General features: G+C 34.0%; 1 protein-coding gene across 2 annotated transcripts; it reads right to left on the bottom strand.

The window, feature by feature from the left end:
• Positions 1-16,334: 16,334 nt before the first annotated feature.
• LOC732602 (polygalacturonase At1g48100) lies at positions 16,335-21,823 on the bottom strand. 2 transcript variants are annotated; one of them, XM_014779315.3, is made up of 7 exons: positions 21,257-21,823; positions 20,025-20,156; positions 18,809-19,045; positions 18,507-18,551; positions 18,204-18,411; positions 17,437-17,627; positions 16,335-16,976 (listed from the first exon to the last, which is right to left on the bottom strand). In XM_014779315.3, the coding sequence occupies exons 1-7, from the start codon at positions 21,671-21,673 to the stop codon at positions 16,584-16,586; spliced, it is 1,623 nt and encodes a 540-aa protein (XP_014634801.1). In that variant the 5' UTR covers positions 21,674-21,823; the 3' UTR covers positions 16,335-16,583. The 2 variants fall into 2 exon arrangements, with proteins under 2 accessions (XP_014634801.1, XP_003531999.3); XM_003531951.4 differs by having other exon boundaries at positions 18,815-19,045; positions 21,257-21,812.
• Positions 21,824-22,568: the final 745 nt, after the last annotated feature.

Raw genomic sequence — 22,568 nt, 5'->3', positions numbered from 1 at the left:
GTATTATATAGTAGAGTACTCAAATCTTGTTGTAAAAACAATGTATATAAACTAAATAAGTGAACATATGCGGTGGCTTAACTATATACTAGTATATAAAGTATTATTCCTTGAATATTTCGTAATTCCAATTTTAATATTGTCTCAAAGAGTGATTTAAGAATAAATGATAGACTAATTACTTGCTTCTATGTACTATGAGTCAATTATTTTATTTGCTTCGTACATTGAGCCAGTCATCAAAATAAATTAACAGTGGCTACCTGTTGCCAACTATGGACCAATGAAGTTCATAGTGAGTAGAAAAAAAGTTGATATGATCTAAATCTCATTATGATTATAAACAAACATTAAATTGTTAATGATATAAAGATAAACACAAACATTTTGGTCAATCCTTTTATGTATAAAAAGGTCAGAGTGGTTCCCACAAGCTACTTTTGGGTAGTATAACAATAAACTAGTTGAGAAATGCTTAATGAATTAGTTTTTTCATTTCTTCTTTTTGTATAATAAGGTAAAAGAAAGTATTTCTATATAAAAAGTGAAGTAGTTAATTAACTATTAGTATTATTAGTGACCCAAAATAAAATTACTATAATAATATAATAAGCCTTAAAAGTCTAAATTACTGGGGAAATAGTTAGAAGATATGATAATGGAACACATAGTTAACAAAACTTACATAGATAATGGTGGGTAGAACTCCCCAAATTACTGAACAGAGAGCACACTTCGAGGGTTTGTGCCTCCCAGTGTCCAAAGACCCCAATTTCCTCTCAAATCGCAAGATAATTATCTCTCTCTACCTTGACCTCATTTATTATTAAACAACAATGACATATTTCTTCAAACTGTCTCAGCACAAGAAATATAAGCCCATTCTTTAATACAAAATAACCTAATAAGCATATACATACATAAATAACTATTCTCTATCATCACCTCTTTCTTACCATAGATTCAACAAATTTTAAGAAATTGTTTGCTTGTTCTTTTATTAGTGTTATGCTAAAAAACTACAGTATAAAATGAATGGCAATCATATGGGGGCTTAAACTATTATGATAAAAAAAAAAGGGTATAAAGTTCACGTGAGCTCAATGGTTAAGGGTGAAAGATAACTTACACGTAAGGCCCTGTAGAACTTTGAAACATTAAATGAAAACCAATATTTATTTTCGTTTCTTTTGATTTTCTTTCTTGTTTGTTTTATTTCTCTCTTCCACACATTCCATAAAGCTTCACCCATTTAATCAATCACTCACTCCCAATACCAAAAACAACAACAAAAACCTAAACCATCAAAATAAAGGACATAAAAACACTCGGCACATGAAAAAACTAAACCGAATATTTTCAATTCTGAATCAAAACTAATTTGAAACAACTCAAAACCTAAAAAATCAGAAAACAAAATATACCTTAAGTTCTCCATCGAGGTAAACAACAACAACATCCCTATACGTCAAAACTGACCTACCATTTCTAGGATTGAACCGGAACAGAACGTCGCGGTTGTCGAAGGTGGGATTGAACGCGAAGACCGACTTCATGTTGTGCTTCTCAAGGATATCCTCCCTGACCTCGAGCTAGTCCTGCTCCCAGCCGCCCAACGCCGACTTGAAAACCGCCATGGGGCCCTTCCCTTGCCTGTAGAGGTGGATCTCCGCCTCCAGGACCTTGCTCTGTAGCTACTTCTCCTGCTCGCTCTTGTTAGGGCTCACACACTCCTCATCGATTTCTACCATCAAGGCTCTCTTCTCCTCATCCTCCATCGTTCGTTGCGGAGGATTCAAGTCTCCAATATCGAATGTATAAAAATGTTTGTTTATTTTTATTTAATTTTGGTTATGGTAAGATTTTTAGTGTTGTAAGTTCTGCTCCTCTCTCTAGTTTTGGTTTATTGGGGAATGGAGACTGACAAACTGCTTAACCATAGTGTGCTAAACAAACATATGAATAAGAGGAGAGAGCGGCACATTGGGAAGAGGAGAGAGCACATGAAATGAGAGGACCCGTCACTTTCAATTTTTTAAAAAATTTCAAATTCAAAGACAAACAAAGACAGTTTCGTAAAAACCATTTTTATTTTACATTATTCAAACATGGTTTTGTGAAAATCGACTTTAAAATGGTAGTCATTTTTTCAAAAATTCCACCACATGCTCAATGATGTCGGTTTTGGAATAACCGATATTGAATGTGCATTGTAAATAACAACTTTTTTAGTAGTGATTGTTATTTTTTATTCTGATGTCTTCTTTTTTGAAAAATGAAAATAAAGGCTACAGGTTGTCGAGGGCTAAAATTTTAGGTTCATGGAGTCTCCTTGTGCTTTGATAAATGAGTCTTACTGGATTATGGGGGCAAGACTCAAGACACAATATCTATATGTACGAGTTACTTCAAAAACAAGAACCACATGTTTGATGTGTTTTCAGTTCTAAATTGTAATTATTTGTTAGAAATTTAAGTTTGATACATACCCATTAGTTATCATTGGAGTTATTTGTTAGAATTAATGTTTCATCTGAGAGGCATGTGCCTTATGTAGGGACTAATAAAAAAATAATTAATAATTAATGACTAAATTTTAATTGGGTTAAATTGGAGAAGTTTCTAAAAGTAAATGCTACTTGATGAGAGTAATGGTTATAAAAGGGGGTTAATACCCACTGACGTGAAACAAAGTCTCATTTTTGACAGAAAGTGTTCTCTCTAATCTCTGACTATCACAAACGTAGTGAGACAGAAAGAATAGTCAAGGGAGTGAAATTTTGTTTCTCTCCTCTTCTGAGGAAATCAAAGTACACCAGAGAGAAGTCTCACTATGGAGAAAGGTACACACTGTTTATTTATTATTTGTGAGAATAATAGGTTTCAAGATTCTGTTGGTTTCCTATCATTATTAATCTAGGGAACCCTTAAAATTTTTTACATGTGGTATTAGAGCATGAGTTATGAAATTTATGATTCTTCAATAATGATTTATTTTCTCCCAATTATGCATAAACCCTAATTATGAAATTTAGGGATTTTATTTTCCTGTTGTTGGTATTTTGTAAATAAAAAAAGAGATTTTTTTCCAAGAAAGTATAATATTGGATAGAAAAAAATCAATTTTGTATTGCTTGCTTTCGTGATTACTACACAAATACATGAAAAGCAAAAGTCCTCCCTGCGCTGCCATGTACTTTTTATCAATAGAAGGAAAGTAAGAGAATAAGCTTTTTGTTTGAATGGAAATAGCCAAATCCCAATTCTCTTCCCATGTACATTCAAAAGCAAGAAATTATTTTGGAATTGCTATTCTCAGCCCACTTTTTCTATTCTCAATCCAACGTGTTCAATTTTTTTTCTTCCAAATATTGTTATTGAATGTCATTAAAGGATTTGAAGTTTATGTCCTGAAATTAAATTAACGTGAATGCTTTGAAATTGTTGGTAGCAATAAATATATATATATATATATATATATATATATATATATATATATATATATATATATATATATATATGCTACATATTTGCTTGAACGTGTTTGAATGCAAAAGACAAATAAATGTGAATATTATTTTATAGCGTAGAATGAAATTAATAAAATGACTATGAATTGTTAATAACAATAAGTATGTGCAGGAAATATATTTGGTTGGAATTAAATGTATGATGAATTTGTTAGTCACCAAAGTGGTCAAATTTATAAGGTTATTTAATTCCATATTAATGAATATTTCAATTACTCATAGAATAATGGATGCTAAATTATATGATTGTTGGTTTATGAGTAATTGAAATTCATTGTTATAAGGCATTTATGGATCGCCCGAAGGTTGATTAGTTGTTCTTATAATTAATGAATATAATTGTAGGTGATTTGTGTGTATCATTGGTTTTATTTATATACCTAAAGGTAATAGGTACTACCAATTAGTGCATATTTAATTGCCAAATAATGTTTTATTAGCATCATCATGTTTGTATGTTGTGTGTTGGTGTATCACCCAAAGGAGAGCATCAATATACATTGATCGTTATTTAAACGAATCATATGTATGACATGTGTTTTATGAAGCTTAGGACAGATCTAACAGACTCAACATAATGTTCATGAGAATGATTGTTGCAGACAATATTAAGACAACTCTCCCTAAGACCGATAATGCTAAAGAGTTTATGGGGTTAGTGGGAGAGCGCTCTCAAACAGTTGATAAGTCTCTTGCTTGGACATTAATGAGTACATTGACCGCCATGAAGTTTGATGGTTTACGTACTATGTATGAACATGTCATTAAGATGACAAACATTGCAACAACAAGACTTAAGACCTTGGGAATGACTATGAATGAGAACTTCTTTGTTCAATTTATTTTGAACTCATTACTGTCTGAGGATGGCCCATTCCAAATGATCTATAATACCATGAAAGATAAATGGAATGTGCATGAATTGCACAATATGTTAGTTCAAGAAGAAACGAGGCTTAAGAATCAAGGAAGTCACTTAGTCCATTATGTAAGCCACCAAGGGAATCAAGGAGCTAAAAGGAAATTTATGAAGAAGCATGATAAAGGGAAAGGGCCATTAAAGATCAATGACGACTCTTTATAAATCCAGAAGGAGGTATCAAGGGAAATAATTGCCAATTTTGAGGGAAATCTGGACATTTCCAGAAGGATTGCCTAAAGCATAAGTCTTGGTTTGAAAAGAAAGGTGAGCTTAACGCTCATGTATGTTTTGAATCAAACTTAACTGAAGTTTCCCATAATACATGGTGGATTGATTTTGGATGTATGACTCATGTTTCTAACACTATGTTGGGATTCCTAAACCATAAGCCCAAATGAGAAGTTCATCCTCATAGGGAATAGAATGAAAGCTCTAGTGGAAGTAGTCGGGACTTATCATTTAAAACTCGACATTGGACATCATTTAGATTTACTAGAAACTCTTTATGTACCTAGTTTATCTAGGAATTTAGTTTCATTTTCTAAACTTGATGTTACTAGATACTCTTTTAATTTTGGTAATCGATGTTTCAGTTTATTTAATCATAATCATCTCATTGGTATTGGTGTTCTTTGTGATGGTTTATATAAATTGAAATTAGATGGTTTTTATGCTGAAACTATTTTAACTCTGCATCATAATGTTGGCACTAAACGTAGTTTAGTGAATGAACAATCTGCTTTCTTGTGCCATAAACGTTTAGGTCACATTTCTAGAGAAAGGATGCAAGAAATATCAGTGGATATTTCATTGGTTATCCGGAAAAGTCAAAGGGGTATATGTTTTATGGTCCTAATCATAGTATGAGAATTGTCGAAATTAGAAATGCAAAGTTCATTGAAAATGGTGAAATCAGTAGGAGTACAGTTCCACGAGAAGTGAAAATCAAAAAAGTTAGAGTGTAAGTCCCTTTAGCTTGTGCCTTTAGCAGTACAGGGATTGCTCTTTTAGTTGTTGTTACAAACAATAATGATGCAGCACAACACAATAATGAGCCCATGATACATAATGAACCTATTGTGGAAGAACCACAAGAAGTAGCATTATGGAGGTCTCAAAGAGAAAAGAAACCAGCTATTTCGAATGACTATGTGGTATACCTATATGAAACAGAAACAAACTTAAGCATTAGTGATAATAATCCAGTTTCATTTTCACAAGCTGCAAGCTGTGATAATTCTGAAAAGTTGTTAAATGCCATGAAAGAAGAGATAAATTCCATGAAACATAATTGCGTTTGGGACCTTGTAGAATTGCCAAAGGATTGTAAGAGAGTTGGTTGTAAGTGGGCCTTCAAGACTAAACGTGACTCTCATGACAACTTTGAACATTATAAGGCTAGACTTGTTGCTAAAGGATTTACTCAGAAAGATGACATTGATTATAAAGAGACGTTTTCACCGGTCTCATGAAAGGATTCTTTCAGGATTATCATGGTAATAGTAGCCATTTATGAATTGGAGCTACATCAGATGGATGTGAAAACTGCATATCTTAATGGAGATTTAGAAGAAAATGTTTATATGGACCAACCAATGGGGTTCTTAGTTGAAGGAAAGGAACACATGGTGTGCAAATTAAATAAATCAATATACAGTCTTAAGCAAGCTTCCCGCCAATGGTATTTGAAGTTTAATTATACCATTGTTTCCTTTGGATTTAAGGAAAATATTGTTGATCGATGTATATATCTGAAGGTAAGTGGGAGTAAGGTTATTTTTCTAATCATGTATGTTGATGATATATTGCTTGCAACTAATGATCTTGGTCTTCTTCATGAGACTAAGAAATTTCTCTCTAATAACTTTGAAATGAAAGATATGGGTGAGGTAAGCTATGTGATATGGATAGAAATATTCTATAATAGATCACAAGGATTGTTAGGCTTATCTCAGGAAGCATATATCAATAAAGTACTAGAGAGATTCAGGATGGAAATGTGTTTAGCATCACCTGTTCCAATTTAGAAATGACACAAATTTAGTCTTGCACAATGTCCTAAAAATGATATAGAACGAAAACAAATGGAAGCAATTCCATATGCATCACTTGTTGTTGCATCTACCATGGAAGCTGAATTTGTAGCATGTTTTGAGGCTACAATTCAGGCTAATTGGCTGTGGAACTTTATTTCAAGGCTTGAAATTGTCGCCAGTATTGTCAGGCCGCTGAAAATGTATTGTGATAACTTAACAATAGTATTTTTCAAAGAACGACGAGTACTCTAAGGGTGTTAAGCATATGGGATTGAAGTACTTTTTCGTGAAGGAAGAAGTTCATAAACAAAGAGTGTCAATAGAACATATTAACATAAACCTTATGATAACTGACCCTTTGAATAAGGAATTACCGCCCAAGACATTTATAGAACATGTTGGAAGTATGAGCATTATTGTTATTGATGATCATTAAGTGTAATTTATCTTTTGCATTTTAGTGACACTTTGAGCTCAATTATGATAGGTTTCTGATTACCTGTTCTCTATGTTTGCATGCATGTTTTGTGTTAGAGTAATGTTAACAGGTTTTGTCTTGAATAATGATATTATGTTGGACCAATTATGTACTCCTAACTAATGGTCATATTAAGGAGAAGACTATTTTTTAGTACATGAAAGGGACTATGTCGATTAAGTGATGTACAATTGTCATGACTTGAATTGGTTCTTATTCTTAATCATGAAATTATGATGTACCCAATGTATAAAACTATTTAGTCATTTTAATGTGCATTATGTTAGTTTAATCTATTTATTTATTTAGTCCATAATGTTTAGTAATGTCACATGAGTCAAGTGGGAGAATGTTAGAATTAATGTCTCATATGAGAGACATGTGACTTATGTAGGGGCTAATGAATAAATAATTAATAATTAAGGACTAAATTGTAATTGAGTCAAATAGGATAAGTTTCTAAAAGTAACTGCTACTTGATGGGAGTAATGGTTATAAAAGGGGGTTAATACCCACTAATGTGAAACAATGTCCTATTCCTGGCAGAAAGTGTTCTCTCTAATCTCTGGTCATCACAAACGTAGAGAGACTGAAAGATTAATCAATGGAGTGAAATCTTGTTTCTCTCCTCTTGCGGAGGAAATCAAAGTACACCAGAGAGAAGCCTCACTATGGAGAAAGGTACGCACTGCTTATTTATTATTTGTGAGAATCATAAGTTTCAAGATCTTGTTGGTTTCCTATCATTGTTAATCTTGGAACCCTTAAAATTTTTACATTAGTTAGTTAAATGCTAGAATAATTAGAAAAATAAAGCATGCCTCCTACAAATAGTAATAGGAGTTGAGAGTATTAGTTCAATTGTAGAGTTAGTACAATGGCTAGGGAAATTGTGCATTCTTTCTGTTCGATGTTCATCAATAACTGTGTGTTTTTTGTGTGCTCAACCTGAACCAATTTCTATCAAAGTTACACTAGAGAAAGATACCTCCTCTTTTCTTGTAGGAAACCGAGTTCTTAGCTATCTCATCTAACCTTATTCGCTTCCTAGGAGTTGAAAAAAAGTATTTTGAATTTTTCCTAGTATGCATTACTCTTGTTTAATGTCATATCTGTGTGTGTTTATGTGTGGCTACTTTTTCTTTGTTTTAAAATATGTTTCTAATTGTCTATATATTGCATCCTTGGTTTTTAATTTGTGAACAATTATAGGCAAATGTGGGCAATGTAACCCCACAAACTGTGGCTGCAATTGCATTGTAGACTACAACTTAAAATGTTGAATCACTGCAACATATTATGTTATTAGAGATATGAAATTATGATGCAAATCTACTAATGGATCATCTTGAAAACAAGTAAAGGATAGAAAGAAGAATTTGATCCTAACCGCAACTTGCCGATAAAACTAACACTATAAAGTTCTTTAACCCAAGAATAAAAGAGGTAATTCTCATAATAGAGAAATACACAATTTGATTAATCTAAATATTATGCTTTGAAGCTTACAAGGGACTCCTACTTATAGATTATGCTCAACAACCCTTGAAGTACAAGTAATAAACTTCCACTAGGCATTTATTTCCCCCTAAGCCTATTTTCCTCAGGAAATCACACACAATGGAACAAGTTATGGAGAGAAAGAGAGAAGATTTAGACTTTTGCACAAAAGATGCACACTCTATATCTTTGTTATTCACACCTTTTTATTTTATAACAACTAATGAAGTTAGTTAGATATAACTAACTTTTATAACAGAAAAGTAACTACTAATAATTACAATTAAATTGTTTAAATTGGTTCACAACATTCCCCCTTAATTTAAACCCTCTATTACACCTAGTTCTTTCCTCAACAACTCAAATCTGTCAACCTTAATTGTCTTAGTCAAAACATCAACAATTTGTAAATTTGTTGGACAATGCACCACTTTAATCAGTCCTGAATTCACCTTCTCTCTTAGAAAATGAAACTTTGCCTCTATGTGTTTGCTTCTTCCATGTGAGATTGGGTTTTTGGCCAAGTTGATGGTAGACTTGTTGTCTATTAGGAGCTTCAAAGGTTTCTTCACTTCAACTCTGATTTCTTTCCACAATGAGTTGAGCAAAATAGCTTGGCATGTAACAAATGCTCCAATTATATATTCTGCTTCACAAGAGGACAATGCTACCACTGGCTGTTTCTTGGAGAACCAAGGGATTGGTGCATCAAAAAACTTAAAGATATAACCAGTGGTACTCCTTCTATCAATTCAGTCTCCACACCAATGAGAGTCTGAATGGTCAATCAGTTCTCCCTCTTCCTGTTTTGCTTCATTGGGGAACAATACTCCAAGGTTCTGAGTTCCCTTCAAGTACCTTATTACTCTCTTACCATCTGTCATATGAACTTGCTTAGGTTCGTGCATAAACTTACTGATCAAACCAACTGCATATCATATATCAGATATGTTATCATAGAGATATCTCAAGGAGCCAACAATTTGTTTCAATAGTGTTGAATCCACTGCTTCACCTTCATAATTGCTCTCCCATTTGGGGTTGGTCTTTGTAGGTGTAGCAGCTAGATTGTAGTTTGCCATATTAAACCATTTCAATACATCATCAGTGTACTTCTTCTGCTGCATCATGATCCTTTCTTCTGTAGTTATAAACTCTATCCCTAGGAAGTAGGTCAATTTCCCTAGGTCTGTCATATCAAATTCAGATTTCATCAACACTTTAAACCTTTCAATCTCAGTTGAGTCATTCCTAGTTACTAGTAGATCATCAACATAGAGACAAATGATCACTAGACTTGAGTTATTTCCTGACTTCACATAGACTCCATATTCTATAGAGCATTTAACATACTCATGCTAAGTAAAAAAATGAGTCAATCATCTTATTCCAGCATCTGGGTGCTTGCTTTAAGCCGTACAAAGCCTTATTCAACTTGTAGACATACTTCTTTTTCCCTTTCTGCTCAAAACCAGGGGGTTGTGTTACAAATACTTCTTCACCAAGTGGGCCATTTAGAAATGATGACTTCACATCAAGATGGTAAAGGGATCAATTACTTTTGCTAGCTAAGGAAATCATCAGCCTTAGTGTTTTAATCATGGCAACTAGGGTAAATACCTCTTTGTAGTCTACTCTAAGCTTTTGCAAAAAACTTTTAGCCACCAGTCTTGCTTTATGCTTTGCTATTGACCCATCAGAGTTCAACTTCAACTTGAATACCCACTTTACAAAAATGGGTTTCTTATTGGGAGTTAGCTCAGCCAATTCCCATGTTTTGTTCTTCTTAATAACTTTTAGTTCCTTGAGCATAGCATTCTTCCAAGTCAGCTCCTTTACCGCTTCAATGAAATTAATTGGTTCAATGTCAGTTAGCAAAGAAAAATGTATCAAGTCACCATCATTAGTAACTACATTATCTGGGAGCATTTCAAAGTTTTGGAACCTTGAAGGGATTTGCCTCTACCTTTGTGGTCTCTGAACAGGCGTTGGCCCACTATCCGCACCCTCAAAGTCTACATCAATCTCATGAACATCATCTTGCTCACTATTTTTATTCTCATTAGAGACAAAAATTAAATTGCCAACTCTGCTATTCTGTTGTTCCCAATTCCAGGATTGATTTTCATAGACTAATATATCTCTGCTGACCTCAATTCTTTTCTTTGAAGGGTTGTAAAGTCTGTAAGAACTAGTGTCATGATAACCAACCAGAATCATGGACTCACTTTTGTCTTGCAGTTTCTTCCTTCTAGCATCAGCTATATGTTTGTAGCACAAGGAACCAAAAATTCTCAAGTGACTCACAACTGGTTTTCTTCCTGTTCAATATTCTTCAGGTACCTTTTGCAGAAGTCTCTTGGTAAGGCACCTATTCAGCAAGTAGGTTGTTGTAGCCACTGCTTCACCCCAAAAGGATTTTGACAAACCCTTCTGTTTAAGCATACTTTTGCACATGTTCAACACTACTCTATATCTCCTCTCTGCAAAACCATTGTGTTGAGAAGTGTAGGGTGTTGTTACTTCATATTGAATGCCAAGTTTTGTACAATGAGCTTCAAATTCTCTTGAGTTATACTTTCCTCCACCATTAGTCCTCAAGATCTTAATCTGCTTGCCACTATGCCTCTCAGCCATTGCTTAGAATTTCTCTAGAGTTGCAAAGACCTCACTTTTGTGCTTGATCAAATACAATGACATCCTCCTACTGAACTCATTCACAAAAGTCACAAAATACAGATTGCCACCCAAGGAAGGCACTTCCACTGAACCACATACATCAGAATGAATAACATGTAACAAGTCAGTAGATCTCATAGGCAAATAGGAATTAAAGCAGAGTCTAGATTGTTTGCCTATCATGCATGATTCACACACCCTTTCTGATACAATAGTCATTGGTATTCCTATCAGCATATCTTTAGACCCTAATTGATTAAGGCTTCTAAAGTTCAAGTGACCAAACTTAAGATTCCATAACCAGCTTTCCTTGTTCTCCTTAGTTGCAGTTAGCACTTCACCTTAGCAAGTCGACTTGTAGTTTGAAAGGTTATGTTCTTAAATAGTGGAGAATTAAGCACCAATCTTTGATGTTTGTTGGTTTTGAGGAGGAAATTATAAAAAACAAAGGAGAGAAGAGAGACAATACGTATGCAGAGAAAATAGAATTATTCTATTCTAATTCAAATTGTTCTCAGCAGCTATACAATAAATAGCAAAAGATAAACTAATTAGATAACAAGATATTAGCAAAACAGAATATTAAAACTAACTTGCTCCTTAAAGATAAGAGGAACCACTTATTGACTAGGCTAATCCATCAAAACTGACTTACTCCTAAAATATAGGAAATCAACTTATTTACTAAATCCTATTTTAAAAACTAAAAAATAAAATATTATGCAGTTACAAAAGTATATCTCCAACACTCCTCCTTGCTTTTGGAACTGCAAACTCCAATTCTTTGAGTTCAAGTTTGTTGATAGGTAGTGACTTTGTAAACATGTCAGCCAGTTGATCTTTAGACTTGCAGTAAATTAAGTTCACTTCTCCACTTTGTTGCATCTTTATCAAATAATAAACCTTGATGTTGAAATGTTTAGTCTTCCTATGACACACGAGATTGTTTGCAATAACAATGACTATTTGATTGTCAACAAAAATTCTAATTTTGTTCTTTTGAGCAAATAAAATGTTTGGCCTTGTTGTAGTGAGATACATTAGACATTCAATCAAGCTCCTATAATATCCTTCATCAATGTTATCTACACCTTCTTCCTTGCTGAACTTCTCCTTTTGATTCATTGATGTGCTAATAGATTTGCATTCCTCCATTTGAACCTTCTTCAAATTTTCTTTTGCATATTTCCTTTTTTTCATGTTTAGCATTCTTTCAAGATGGCAATGATCAAGTCTCTTGTGCCAGAGTTTCGTGGGTGTGACTTTAGTGAAATAGGTTGTATGCTTCTCATTTGATCCAGTAGAGGAGGAGCATACAACCTATTGGATCAAATGAGAAGCTTTTACCTTTCATTTTAACCCTTAGAACTTCCCGGCCAAAATTGTCATAGATAAAGCAATGTTGATGTTCAAAGGACACTTTAAATCCCTTTTTAATCAACTGACCTATGCTTAGCAAGTTTTGGTCAATGTTAGGTACATAAAGAACATCTGATATTAATTTGATACCTGAACACATTGAAATTGCAACAGTTCCTTTTCCTTTTACAGGAATATAGCAACCATTCCTAATTCTAACCTTTGAGACACTAGTTGGCTTCAAATCTTTGAATAAAGTCTTATCATATGTCATGTGATTCATACAACCACTATCAATCAACCAACTTTCACTTGATTCACTACTCAAAAAGCATGTGGCCACAAACAGTTGGTCCTCTTCTTCTTGATTAGCAATCTGAGCTCCCTCATCATGGTGATTTTTGTTGGCGCAGATCACCGCTTCATGCCCTATCTGGTTGCACTTGTTACATTTTGCATCTGGTCTCCTCCAACATCTGAAAGGTGCATGACCTTTTTTGCCACAATGTTGACAAGGTGGATAATTTTTCTTTTTATCCTTACCTTGGTTGTTTGCACTATTTTCGCTGCTTGCTGGTTGATTCTTCTTGAAAAAATCTTTTTTGCTTTCATCAACTTCATGATGTTTGGCGGGCAAAGCACCTTCGACAACACGATCTTGCCTCATCAACCTTCGCTGCTCTTGAGCTTGCAAGGCATGTAGCACTTCTGCCAATGTGATTTTCGACAGATCCTTTGTGTTTTCCAATGAAGCTATAAATGCTTCATACCTCTTCGGCACCGTTACCAAAATTTTCTCTACAATTCTCGAATTAGCAAAATCACTTCTCAACAACTTTATCTTGTTGGCAATACCCAATAATTTGTTTGAGTATTCTTTGATTGTCTCTGACTCTTGCATCCTTTGAAGCTCAAATTCCCTCCTTAAATTCAGTACTTGCATGCTTCGTATTCTATCATCTCCAGCGTATTCCTCTTTCAGATAATCCCAAATTGCTTTGGGTGATTTAAGAGTCATGATTATGATGAATATCATTTGTGAAACACCAGTGAACAAACATGACCTGGCCTTTGCCTTCTTCATCTTTCTTTCCTTGTGATTTTTAATTTGGGTCGTGGTGGGATTTTCAGGCAGCGGATATATTTCATAATCCTCTTCCACAGCATCCCACAAATCTAAAGACTCCATCTAGGATTGCATTTTCACTTCCCAAAGATCATAATTCTCTCCATCAAAGATTGAAAGAGTTATGTGGGAAAAACTTGCTTCACCTTCCATGGTAGATGTCCCGTAAGAAAGAATAAGGCTCTCGATACCAATTGTTGGTTTTGAGGAGGAAATTATAAAAAACAGAGGAGATTAGAGAGACAATACGTATGCAGAGGAAATAGAATTATTCTATTCTAATTCAAATTGTTCTCAGTAGCGATACAATAAATAGCAAAAGATAAACTAATTAGATAACAAGATATTAGCAAAACAGAATATTAAAACTAACTTGCTCCTTAAAGATAAGAGGAACCACTTATTGACTAGGCTAATCCATTAAAACTGACTTACTCCTAAAATATAAGAAATCAACTTATTTACTAAATCCTATTTTAAAAACTGAAAAATAAAATATTATGCAGTTACAAAAGTATATCTCCAACAATGTTGATCATACAACTCAAGGTAATCATGTTTCATGATGACTGAGAATCCCTTCTCTACCAGTTGGCCAACACTCATCAAGTTCCATTTCATTCTTGGTACAAACAGTACATTCTCTATCAATGCAAATTTCCTATCCTTTCTCTTTATCACAATATTTCCTATACCTTCTGCTATCTGCAAGTTTAATTTGAGTTTTCTTACTTGTATCAAGATCATTTAATCAGTCTTTATGGCCTGTCATGTGATTTGAACATCCAATATCTAAGTACCAAGCCTCAAAATGAAGATCTCCACCACTGGTAGTCACCAGTAGCAGTTACTGGATCAGAGACAGAATCTCCATCTTGAGCCTCATTGGCTTCTTCTTCACTGTTTCTGACTTATTTCCCTTTCCTGTGCCAACAATCATCTGCATAGTGGCCCCATTTCTCATAATTGTAGCATTGAATCTTCCTTTTATCGAATCCTTTCTTTCCATCTTTGCTATTAGAGAATCTTGCAGTACCTTTTTGAGAGGTTTATGCTCTATCTTCACTCTTGAATTTCTCCTGGTTCGAATTCCAATTGCCCTTCTAGAATTTTCCCTTTCCTTTCTTCCATTTCTTTTTGTCACATCTACCTTCCTGGAAGGTTTGGGCCTGTAGAGCTTGTTCTGTAGGTTTCACACTTTCTCTTTCGATTAACTTCAGTTCTTGGGCTTCCAATGAACCTTGCAATTCTTCAATTTTCATGCTTTCAACATCTTTGGACTCTTCGATAGCAACTACAATGTGGTCAAAGCTTGGAATCAAGGTCCTCATGATCTTCTCTATGATCATTGGTTTGAGATCTTCTCACCATAACTCTTCATCTGATTGGTAAGATTCAATACTGTAGCGAAGTAATTTTCAATTCTTTCACTGGCTTCCATTTGCAGTAATTCATATTGTCTTCTAAGAGATTGAAGTTTCACCTTTCTCACCTTATCTCCACCCGTGTAACACTTTGCAAGGATGTCCTATGCCTCCTTTGCTAAAGATGATGCTTGAATCTTCTTAAAGATGTTGGGATCTACACACTGATGGATCAAGAACAGTGTTTTCCCATCCTTTCTGATTGCTTCTTTGTGCTTTGCTCTCTGTGATTCAGTGGAACTTGCACCTGGTTCTTTAATTCCAGTTTCAACAATTTCAAGCACATCTTGAAATCTAAACAAGACTGTCATCTATGCTACCCATCGATCCAAATTCTTGCCATCAAGAATTGGAAGGTTTCCTGGAACACCACTGTTGCCTGCCATTGTTGCTCCTTGCTGTGATCTTTAGTTTTCTTTCACAGCTACACGAATTTGAACTTGAACCTAGGCTCTAGATACCAATTTGTTGGAGCTATTGATAGCAGGAACCCACACACAATGGAACAAGTTATGGAGAGAAAAAGAGAAGAGAATTAAGCTTTTGCACAAAAGATGCACACTCTATATCTCTGTTAATCACACCTTTCTATTTTATAACAACTAATGAAGTTAGTTAGATATAACTAACTTTTATAATAGAAAAGTAACTACTAACAATAGGAAGCTCAAAAACACTCAAAATTGACCTAGAAAAGATGAATAGATATCTGAACTTATTCCCTCATAATTAAGCACAAAAATTACCTACAAAATAGGAAAATGAGTCTTCAATAATGATTCAAACCATAAAACTAATTAACTTCAATCCATGAATACTTTGTCTTGTGAATTTGGACTTTTGTCATGTTGTCTTCATGTTGGGTTCAAATCTTCATCAACTTGTAGAAAAGTGATCCACTTTGGAGTAGCCTCTAATGTAGTGAGTTGAACTTCCCTTGACCTCCATAATTAGGCCTTGCAAAATTTGTTTCATCCTTTTAGTCATAGACCTAGTCATGGGACCTCCAATATCACACAAAGAGTCTTTGAGTTGGCTTGTTGGATCTCCATCATTTTGCCTTATTGTTGCATTGTTTCAGTCAGTTAATTTAAATTTCAAATAAATCTGATAAAAGACTAGATTGTTTAGGAATTTCAAATTGGTTGTAATCTTATGAATTTTAAACATTATTTTGTCTGCAAGTTCCACTATTTCTATATTTTATTTTACAAAATATTTCCAACATATATTGTTTTGATTTTTCCCTTTGATCGAAATTCCATAGTTCTGACATTGTATAAATAAAGAAATTTTTATTCATAGATGCTACTAAAACTTGTATAAATATCTCACTCTTGCAATATGCCACAGCTAGAAGGCTGCCTATTATACTATTCTCGACCTCTTGCTAATAGCAGGGCCGGTATATTCTCACAATGATAAATCAGTATCACCCTAATGAAGAAAATTTCCTATATAGTAGGATTTTTACAATATACATACTTTAGCTAGCAAGCTAAGCATTTGAATTTTGAATTCATATCTGATCAACATAAATCATGATCTGTCTGAATCCGATTGTTTGTTGGCTTCCCGATTTGTAGACAATCAATTGGTGGGACTGTTGGAGTTTTCAATTCACCATAAGTCTGCCAGCAGAAAGGATTGTAAAGATGGTATTTTTCTTGAATTGGTTTTAACTCAACAGAGGTTAGAGAAACATCCACACAAGGTAGGCTATCACTGCAGGCAAAATGAACTGGCTTAACGGTGTATGTCCCCCTTATCCTTTCATAGTTGATTCCGGCGAGAGACACAGCTGACGTTTGGTTTTTGCAGGTTCTTTTGTCACAGTAGAATTGATCGATCACAATTGGGAGTTCAACTTCAGAAACTTGTATATTTGAGAATAGCACTCCTTGTACAGAACCTGATCCACCCTGCAGATATACATGTCAATTTGTAAGATATCATAATTTTCCATCAAGTTATAGAGCTGGAAATGATGGGAGAATTTGGACTGAATGAGAAGTTTGAGACATTTGATTGAATCATATTTAGCATTGATAACACAAAAATGTTTAATTAATTGTATTGTAGGCTACAAGAAAATACAACTTCTACTGCATCTTAGAATAGATATTCAGTTTGGCAATTTTTCATTAGCTGAAAAATTGTGTAGAAGGCAGTTGAAGGTTTAAAGTTGACTTCAAATGCATTTGAGCTCCCAGAAGTTTTACAACCAATTCAGTTAACACATTAGCAATGTCATTGTAATGGCTAATCATTCTTTAAAATAATAACAACAAACTGATTTTGAAGTCAAATTTTCTGGTTAACTCGTGAAACATGTACTTCATCATGTAACTTGGGAAAGACATTGCATTACTCATATTTTACCTGCCATGTTTTGATTCTGACACCATTCATTGTGTTGTGCATGTTGACATCCCTGACAGTAATGTTTGAGACACAGGCTCTGGTGTTATCCTTTCCTAGACTTCCAATGCTGATTCCATGCCCTGGTCCACAGTTGACATTGTGTACGTATACGTTCGAGCATCCAGTTTGTATCGAAATACAGTCATCTCCTGCAAAATAATTGAAATTCAAATACATTGAGCCAACTTGGACCATTTATGTCAGTAAGTCTACATCATGTGTTTTACTTTAATTTTTTGTCCATTTGCAATCATCCCCCCCCCCCCATTCCTCCAAAGTTTTGGCTCAGCTTGTAATGGACCACCTAAGGTGTGAAGGACTCGAGAAACATGAGGCAGAAGTAATAACTTCCAACTTCCAATGAGACAAGAGTGATGGAACAAATACAAAATCAAAAGCTCTTGTTTATGTAACTAACAGAGTACTATTACTATACAATTGGGTGATGCAGTGTGGATTTTGTGCTTGACACGTGCCATGTAGCATATGACTTGCATGCATTGGAAGTTTTTTTTCGTTGTTGCTATGTGTCCAACATGGTTGTGGATAGGATAAGATAATGCCATGCCATTTTGAGAATCATAGAACATGCATAAAACTTTGTTTTTTAGTTTTCTATTTGTCTTTAACTTTCATTTTCGTTTTAACTTGTGTCCCTATCTCCCACATTGCAGTATGAATGTTCAAATGAAATGGAAATTTTCCATAACTTCATGAAATATTACCGCAGGCCATGGTGCTGCCGTATATTAACACATCTTTGGAGTTCTGAAGGTGAATTCCATCTGTGTTAGGACTGTCCCCAGGAGATGATATGGTCACATTATGGACCATGACCCCATTACAGCTGTCAAACTTGAGATGGCATTGTGGACTATTTTGAATTGTTATGCCTGTAACTGTTGGATTAAAACTCCCATAGAACCGCAATGCCTGCGCATAAAAAAAATCACCTTGATTATGTTCCAATAATAACTCCTAAACTTGAATCAAATTGGTTTTGTAAAAGGTTTCAAAAGGGTCCTCACAGTTGGCTTGACGGATGGCATTTTTCCTCCCATCTCACTTTGAATCTAGTACAATCACATAGGAATAAAAATAATTAGGCCAAGGTGAATAACAAAATTGTAATGTAAGGTGCTGAGCCAAAAGAAGATGAGAATTACAACCAATACACTGGTTGTTAAAATTTATTAAAAACTACAAAATTATGAACAAGACTTATTAAATAAGAAATAAGTCGTGAGAGCTACAAAATTATAATTTCAATAAACAATAAAAAGTGTGATAAAAATGTATGTTGGAGAGTGTCTTGGTAAAAGGAAATTACAATTACCGGCAGTGGAGGGCTCGGGCTCCCTATTGTGTGGTTCAAAGGGACAATGAGCTTTTCTTCATCATCAATAGGATCATCATATGGATTGTCTTGCCACCACACTGAGCCTCTTCCATCAATGATGCCATTTCCTTGGATGGTAATTCCCACTAACTTGGAAAATTCCAACCACTGTAGTAGTCCTTTGCCCCAAGCATTGGGGCTTGTTGGTGCAACAATGGTGCCATCAAGCTGACACAATATAAAACCTTATTAGCATCACTTCAACTGAATTGTCGGTTGCTACAGTGTGCATCAAATGGACAGGGACAATCACGTGTGAAGGTAAATAATGTGAAAATATAAAAGAATAATAGCAAGAGGCTGTTTATTTATTTTTATTTTTAGTTTATCTTATGGTGGTGGTGGAGGAGAGTTTGTCCTTTGTCACGTAATCCTGTCGTTTATGTTAAACTTATTTAACCATATTTTTCCATCACTTGTACGATTTATTGGTTAAAGATTAACTGTCCTTTATCGTTTGACATTACAAGTCGCTTTCTCACCCTCTAATCTTTGTCAATAATTACAAATGAACTTCAATAAAATAATTTCTAAATTTAAGCAATTCACTTAATCAATTGCTTTATTGCTTACATAAGTTTATTTATTTCTTTAATCAATATAGCTTTATATTTTTTTTCACAATTATCTTGTATTTTCTTAAATTCATCTCCATATGTTAATTTGTCTACCGACAAAAAAAAGATAACTCTCCAGGAAAATACTTAATTTATTATTTTTTCTCTTAAAAATGATATATATATATATATATGTTATTTTTAACTTCTTTTTTTAAATTTAAATTCTTTTAAATAAATTACATTTACTCTCTTTATTATTTTAAGTACTATTATTTTATTTATTATTTATATTTATTAAAATAAAATATAAATATTTTTCTTAAATATTTTAAAATTTTAACTAAATGTAAAATGATTCATGCGAAAATGGCAGACCTGTGTTCTGTCTTTACCAGAATAACAAAAATGTTGACGTTATTTTCTGATGCCAAATCACATCTGGCTTATGAACACACTTGTGGGGTATCATGTTATTTAGTTTTGTTTTTTACTTTTCTATTTCTTTTCATTTTTTATTTTTCCTATTATTTTCTCTCTGTCTCTCTGTTTATTCCTGCTACTTTCTCTCTTTGGGTTAGATATGTTACCTGGAAAACGATGCTGGGTTTACAGTATGGGCCAGAGAATGAAATGGGCCCCACAAAGAATACGTAGTCTGCTGGGACGAGCATGGTTGATGATTCTACTTTACAAGCTTCAGCCCAAGCCTCTTGAAATGCCTGCATTGCATTTCAATTACTATAGATGCTTCAAGTACAGTACCAAATTCCATAAAAAAACAATAATAAGTATAATAAAAAAATACAATACCAACTACCAACCACCGTTTTGTGATGATTTTTGATTGAATGATAGTACAATTTTTTAACATGTGTGTGTATATAATGTATTGAGTTTGAAAACATAATTTATTTGCCTAATTAATAATTTCAAAATTAAAATAAATTTTCTCTAGGTTAAAAAAAAGTACTATATTAAATACTAGGTGGAGCTGAGATGACTGATTCCAGACTAGGTTTGTCCTATTTGGAAAAACATAGCTAACCACCGTTTTGTGTTCTATAAACTAAAAATTGTTGTAGAAAGTGTGACTTAACTGTCGTAACGAGAATCATTTTTTCAAGTGGGTCCCACCCCTTTGGCTTGTTCTTGTGTCTTCACTTTTCTGTATTTTTCACTACATGTTTTGCTCTTAGTCTATGGTCACGGTAAACTTTCTTTAATGGCATAAGCAACATCCCAAACAGAAGAGACAGAAGAAAAAAAATTCTTTACCGCCCTAATGGCCTATGATTTTACCAATTACCATTAACTTGGTTGGCTGAACCCAGATCATTTCAAGTTAGTAAAAGAAAAATTCTAACCTTACCCTTTCCAAGACCCAATATTACTTATGTAATAACCTTAATTGTAATTTGAAAATTTATAATTGTAATCTCAATATTATAGTTTTGAAGATTTATGTAATTGCTACATTATTATAATTGGGACCCCGCTATACTTATTTGTAACCTTTGTAATTACATGAGCACTACTGTGAGTCTGTGAGCACCAAAGTAATTTAAAAGCTGTCTAAAAGTGCACTCCCTAAAGTTCTCATAGGAATTCTGAATAATATAATATTTTAGAGAGAAAAAATTATAACCACGAACATCTTTAAAAATTCTCCCCTTTACTTTCCTAGTAAATTTCATCATACCTTTGCAATTCCCTGAATTCTATGATAAACTGAAAATTCTTAGTCTTGCATGTTAAACTTGTTAGCAGAATTCACATCAAAACCATTTGCTGAGTGTAATAAGGTACAAAAAGAGTTTACCTTTGTGTCATCAGATTTTCCATCTCCCTTGGCTCCAAAATCAAGCACATTGAAGGTGGTGGTGGGAGAATGGCCACCACCATTGTAACCTTTTGGTGGTGGAGTTGTGGGGGTATCATCACTTGGTGGAGTTGGATATGGTGGTGAGGGAGTGTTCTTATGTTGTGGTGGAGGCTTTGGTAATGTTGGTGTGCCTTTGTGTGATGATGGAGGCTTTGATTTTGATCCTCCACCATGGTTCTTGTTGTGAGCATTGCTATAGTTTTTGCCTTTCTTCTTGTACAAAGAAGCAGAGACATCCCTGCTTTGCCTCCAGTGCTTGCCTCTTCTTGCAATGCAGGCTTCAAAATTGAAGGACCAAATGAGAAATGCAATGAGGAACATGTATGTGAAGCCCTTGAAACTCAAGCCACTCATTTTGGTTGAAATGTGAATAGAAATTGAGAGAGAATAGACTATAGAGAGTAGAGAGAGAGAGAGGTAGAGAGACAACACAAAAGAGTGCTTCTTTTCTTTGTGTTGCCAATAAAACAAGTGACGGCTATGATGTTTATATAAGGAGAGCACTTCAAGGCTAATAATAATTGTCAGGCAAATACAAGGCATTAAAATATATTCTTGATAATGCCAGGCATTTATGATTTTCATTCTCCTTCCCCTCCTTTTTTTTTTTATCTTTCATTAATTAGTTTGTTTTGCTTTTTGTGAATTTTGGTTAGAATTTTAGTTTAGTAGTGGGGGCATTGGAGACTGCTATTTTTCTCTTGCCACATACACAAACAAAGTCATTGCATGTGACCAAACAAAGCGACAGTTAAAGGGTTGGCTACTATTGTAGTATTTTAACCATGGCTTGTGCATGTCCTTCATAATTACCCTATTGGCTGATGCCTCAGGCCAAATCTAACTGCTGTCTTGTCCAACTTTCTTTTGCTTTCATAGCTTAAACCCCATAATAATACCATTATTGTTCTTTGATTAGTTCAAATTGTAAAAAAGGGAAGAGAGCAACAAAGATTCCTTCAGCATGATTCAGCATCATAGAATGAAACTATGTAACAAGACAAGCTAGATACAAATATTAATCATGTAGGAATAACCAAAGAAGGACATGTTTGGCTTAAAATTAAAAATATTGTGTTGTGCGCTTGTTTTGATGTAAATTCAACGAATAAAAACTAAATGAAAGTAAAATCAAAGATGATGATCCTTTGATAAAATTACTTTTACTTCAAAAGTATTTTTTTACCTAAAAATCCAACATGCATGAAAAAGTTTACAACAAGATCTGGATTTTTTTATATATCCATAT

Source organism: Glycine max, chromosome 8 (assembly GCF_000004515.6).
Source record: "Glycine max cultivar Williams 82 chromosome 8, Glycine_max_v4.0, whole genome shotgun sequence".
NCBI classification, from domain to species: domain Eukaryota; kingdom Viridiplantae; phylum Streptophyta; class Magnoliopsida; order Fabales; family Fabaceae; genus Glycine; species Glycine max.
The sequence above is the reverse complement of the archived record's forward strand: the minus strand, read 5'-3'. Positions and strand labels throughout refer to the sequence as shown.